Source organism: Priapulus caudatus, unplaced genomic scaffold (assembly GCF_000485595.1).
Source record: "Priapulus caudatus unplaced genomic scaffold, Priapulus_caudatus-5.0.1 Scaffold310, whole genome shotgun sequence".
Classification (NCBI taxonomy): Eukaryota; Metazoa; Priapulida; class Priapulimorpha; order Priapulimorphida; family Priapulidae; genus Priapulus; species Priapulus caudatus.
The window spans coordinates 423,146-428,687 of NW_014577371.1; the positions used below are offsets into that span (position 1 = coordinate 423,146).

The following is a 5,542-nucleotide window of genomic DNA, read 5'->3' on the forward strand; positions in this document are numbered from 1 at the left end:
AGTACACATGAACGTTTATAGTCAATTAATTTAATAAAAGTTAAAAACTATCCCGTACATCTAAAGAGTTTGATACTGGTCTCATTCCCAATTATTTCTTTATTGCAGTGAAAGTGTTGTATAATTACACAGAATTGCAGCAATCCGTCGAACAAACTGCGTTACCGAAGAAAATCTATTTTGAAGTGCCAATAAAGAATTACGGTTGGTTACTAGTGCGTCAGTAAAATGACCCGATTTATACTTTTTATTGTTGCACATATTCGCATTATAGTATATCGTCATATGAAAGCATTTTATGAGTATTTTTTTTTGCTGTCGTTTATTAATGTGGACATTTAGGGTTGTAGTGGTTTTTAATTGAGTATTTAAATACATTTGTGTTTTCTTGCAGTGGTTAATGCTCAGATGTATTTACCAGTCGAATATAAAGAGACTGAAGTCGTGCAATATCCCATGCTTGTAGACGTGTAAGTACCAAACACGTAAACATGAAGCCCAGGCATTCATGATAGGAATGTATATAACATAAAATTATATGTTACCTCATATGACCATATGCGCTTTACAAAATGATTGCAAAGGACGCAGACGCGTACAGAAATGTTTGTAATGAGGTATATTTAATATTGGTTACGTAGCACATGCATTAAATATTGATCTAAATTTCAGAAGAAGTGGGCACTTAATTGAGGATATCATGGTTTATAAATTTGCTAGCTTGAAAGTAGCGTGAATAAAAGAAATATTATATATACTATGCGCCATTTTATATTGTTTAGGCGCTTATATCTCCCGGTAATAGTATTAGAATGATTTTGAGATGGTTGGTAATAATGATTTACTTGTCTTTTTTTAAATTAAACAGAGGAAGAAAGTTGTAAGTATTATTTGGCAAAGCATTTTAAATCGCATGCTCTTCGTATAGAGGTTTTACGATCAACTCTCTGCTGTTTCATAACTACTTTTTCATACTTTCCTTTATGCATGCAACGCTGGAATTTATTTTGATTTTTTTATAAACAGAATTAACAAACATAATATTGAATTTGGCTGAAGAACTTTAGATCTAACAGGGTGTACAGCATGCAGATTTCTGGGTGTAGCTATAGAAAAATATCTCACTGTACTTCACATTTTATACTAGAGCTGGAATCCCGTCATTACTTAGATAAAGTAAAGTGGGGTACGGATAGCTCACAACCAGTCTAAAACAACAAACAGTGCATGTCTGAATCAGCAGCAGTAGATTGCAGGGTGCACGGTAGCCGTGAATTTTTCTGTTTTTTTTTCTCTCTACAGTGTCTTCATTTAATTATTTATTTTTGATCAGCAATGATAAGCAACCAGTAAATCCATTACACTATAGATATAAACAAAATAAGTATAGTTACGCTGTTGTTTTAATGTGTGCTCAATTAATTTCAATCTTGTTGGTAATATTAAGAGTTTTACTTAGGTGATACATTAATATTTGATTCGTAAGTTGCAAATACCTCGCCAATATCATTGATTTGGTAAAATAGTTGCAACTGTCGTATTGAAAAACCTCGTGGCTAAACACTGTATTTGTCTTTGAAAGTCGATCTAAAATAAATATAACTAATAACCTCTGTTTATAATATAAGATCTTCTTTGCAAACATCAGTGTGGCCGAGCATAGCCGCCAAGTTCCATCGTAATATTGACATCGCTGTGATTATATTTGCGGTCTCGGTGGATAATTTATGACTACATCGATAATAATGTAATGTGTGTGTGCGCGCGCGCGCGCGCGTGTGTGTGTGTGTGTGTGTGTGTGTGTGTGTGTGTGTGTGTATGTGCGTGTATGTGCGTGTGTGAGTGTGAGCGCGTGCGTGCGTTCGTGTGCGTAGGCCTATATGCGTGTGTGTGTTCGTGTGTGTGTGCGTGTGGGCGTGCGTGCGTGCGTGTGTGTGTGCGTGCGTGCGTGTATGTGTGTATAGCACGGCTTTTAAAATCATTTCAGCTATGGAGGCCCTGGTTCGCAGAAAGTGCTGGATTCGTTTAGCGTTGGCTGGAGTAGCTACTTGGCCTCTAGCCTCGGTGTCATCGTCGTCTCTATAGATGGTCGTGGCAGTAATGGTCGCGGTAACACCGTGCTATACGAAGTTTACCGACAGCTGGGCGTCAAAGAGGTTGAAGACCAGCTACTCGCTGCAAAGTAAGAAGCAAGCGGGCGAATATATGGTGTACGATTTGTCAAATTAGTCCAACTATATGTAGGTTTGCAAGCTAATCACTAAAATGTTCACAAACCACATATTACAAATTACAAACTGACAATACCAAATGCGCAAACAACATTAAGTTTTCAAAACACTATTCATTTTCACAAACACATGTAGATTCTCCTACCAAAACATGTAGTTTGTGAAATTTTTACTGGTTAGTTGGTTGGACTAATTTGACAAATCATACGCCATACGAATAGACCGATTTTTGTTTATAGTACGTAATGATATACGTATAGATATACTCGAATGTGACTGCGGAGAGGATAAGACTATGGAATGAACATCTCCTGGAATGCCCCCTATTGCCAGAGCCCTGTAGACTTGGAGTATCCTCGAATGTGGCTTTCAACCACCGTGCAAGGTCTTGTGTGCTGCAGTGGCTAGGTCGATCGTAGTGTAGTGACCCGAGATGAAGAAGATGAAGAAGAAGAAAAAGAAGTTCATAGTACGCCCTGTCTGTTATTTAGCGGGGGTATTTATTTTATGCGACTCGCGTATCTTCTTTCAGGTTCATCAGCGAAAATTACAATTTTGTTGACCCTTCGAAGATGGCCATCTGGGGATGGGTGAGTACTAGCGACTTTTTAGAACTTATCATTATGCACGAGAGATAATTTTTATTGTGGTTTCTTAACGCCATTAATAACATTGAGGACATATTTTTACCAAAATATAAAACTTGGTAACATGGTAACATTGTGAAGTTATATGATATTAAATGAAACAATGCATGGTTTAATGATGTGAGATATGGGAATGATGGACATAAGATAATAGTTTACAATAATAAGAGAGTTGGAAATGATGAAAAATCGCTAGAAAATATAGTGTAAATATGAAAGTAAGCGATCAAACAACGAGGAATGATGAATTGTCAGTGTAGGATCAATAGGCGCGGATTGGTTGATACATTTGAAGATTGATCTACCGGTTGATGGATCTGAGAACCCAAATGTTGTGTAGTCACTCTCAAGCTTACTAATCTTCATGTTGATAGTTCTCACACAGTAAAACTATTGTACTTGTCTTTACCCGGCAGTCCTATGGCGGGTTTGCAACCTTGCGAGCTTTGAGTCATGATCTAAACAAAGGCGGGAGCATTTACAAATGTGGCATGGCAGTTGCACCTGTAACGAGTTATCGATTATATGGTAGGTGGCGTTCTTCGTTGTGTGAACATTGTCATTATATTCATTTGTATTCTTCTGTACTAATTTTCGTAGATATGAAGGAAGAATATTCTCTGATAGTAAATTGATAAACTAAAGCAACCGTATTCCGATACAAGTACGCGGTAAAAATAACTCGAGGTTCATAACAAGCGTGATAGCGAGATTAAGTTTTTAGTTGATTAATCTTAATTTCTCTCAATTTTATTGACTCATTCCGATAAATCTGAACTGATGTGTCGATTTAAATCAAGCAATTTCACTCGAAAAAGTTGATGTTATTGGAAATTATTATCGATAAATTGACAGTATCGATTACCTCCAGACTCAGTCTACACGGAGCGGTACATGGGTTTGCCGGAACCAACAGACAATTACGCCATGTACGAGGTAAGTATCCGGAAAACAATTACACAACGGGAATGCTTCTAAAATAAATATATCATTCTATTATTTATAATTGTTATAAGAGTTAATTAAAATTTAAACGTGCAAAGAGATATCAAGCACTTGCCACCCTTTTAAAATCATGATATGTTTTTGCGTACGTGCGTACGTATCTCCGAAATTCTTTACCCACAACGATACTTATTACAGTAGTTGTAATAACATCTACTTGGCCGATTTGTAATTAAAAGTTCAGTAAACCGGTAAAACTCATGTTGTTAAACTACATCCCATGTTGAATTTACAGTAGACTGCTAGGATTTTCCTACTTCACTGACGCGAGTATTAATATTCTTAATAACGTGATTTTTTCGTCATGTTTGTTTGTTTGTTTTGCAGGCAACTACGGTGATGTCAAAAATAGAAAACTTTGAAGCAGTGGACTTCCTGTTAATTCACGGAGAAGCGGATGACAATGTTCATTATCAAAATTCAGCTATTCTTATGAAGGATCTGCAGGATAATGAAATACAGTTCAAAGCCATGGTACATGTAGATCACCAAATATTTCTCTATGATGGGTTACCTCTTAAATATGAAATGTCACACAATCCTGAATTTTGTAGTACTTAATTATTATTTTTATAATTTTTTATTATTTAATATTTTTTATAATCCTGAATGCTGTTATAATACTTATGTACATGATATTTTATATATCTCTGTTGCTTGCGCCGTTAGCGCGACTTGCGCGACAATTTTCCATTCCTGAATTAACAACTTGACGTTTTCTTTAGATATATCCTGATCAAAACCACAACATTCCTCGGACAAGTAAACACCTGTACAGGATGCTCACGAACTATTTGCTCGATTGTTTCGCCAATGAACAACAACTCAGCACAGATGGTAGCGCCACCGTCGCCAACACGCCAAAGAAAATGAAGGCACGCCTCTAGTACGTGGGCGTTTGAAGTTACCAGGGATGAGCTCTCTGTGTATTCTTTTGCATCAAAACACGGTCACGAGTGACTGAGCCTGCGCTGATGCTATAAGAAAATTGTTATACAATTTCCACTTTTTGCTACAGACAAACGTTCCAAAATTAGATTATTTTGATCTAAAGTGAAATATCATCGTGGATCTAAATAATGTTCATAACGATTTCTGATTGCGGATCAATGGGAAAGGCGAGGGATTATATTAGCGTTGTTATACTGATGATTGCGAATGATGATATGAGTATGAATAATTTAGCCCAAAATTATATTGTTTAATAAACAATAGTATAATACGATTCATATATATATATATATATATATATATATATATATATATATATATATATACCTCACAATTTGATACGGCTAAGGTATTACTAAAATTTGTTATGTCCTAGGATTTAAACTCATTCAATGAATGGTGTGTTTACCCATTCTTTTTAAGATTTCGTACGTTTTTCAGTTGAAAACATTAGAAATATAAATGTATATGAATGTACACAATTCAATAATATTCAATACAACCCAAGTTTTATACTGTCAACCTTCCATATATTCGAGATCACGTGTCGTGATACGACATACACGGCAATTAACACTAGGTTACGTATGAAAATATTGTGCCATAATTATTATATATGTCTAAAATCCCATGTGTAATAATGATTCGAGAGCCTGGTGTTTTCTAAACGCAAATGCTTTTTTACTATCTCCTAATTCATTTTGTGTA

General features: G+C 35.7%; 1 protein-coding gene across 2 annotated transcripts in view; it reads left to right on the forward strand.

Annotated features, from left to right (window-relative positions):
* Positions 1-5,106, forward strand: part of LOC106808871 (dipeptidyl aminopeptidase-like protein 6) — a 50,314-nt gene extending 45,208 nt beyond the window's left edge. For both annotated transcript variants that reach the window (XM_014811763.1, XM_014811762.1), the window contains exons 14-22: positions 109-204; positions 395-470; positions 869-880; positions 1,988-2,182; positions 2,764-2,821; positions 3,295-3,406; positions 3,750-3,814; positions 4,211-4,357; positions 4,609-5,106. In XM_014811763.1, the coding sequence (XP_014667249.1) occupies positions 109-204; positions 395-470; positions 869-880; positions 1,988-2,182; positions 2,764-2,821; positions 3,295-3,406; positions 3,750-3,814; positions 4,211-4,357; positions 4,609-4,770 (923 nt within the window). In that variant the 3' untranslated portion in view covers positions 4,771-5,106. The remainder of the gene's footprint in view (positions 1-108; positions 205-394; positions 471-868; positions 881-1,987; positions 2,183-2,763; positions 2,822-3,294; positions 3,407-3,749; positions 3,815-4,210; positions 4,358-4,608) is intronic.
* The last annotated feature ends 436 nt before the right edge of the window (positions 5,107-5,542 follow it).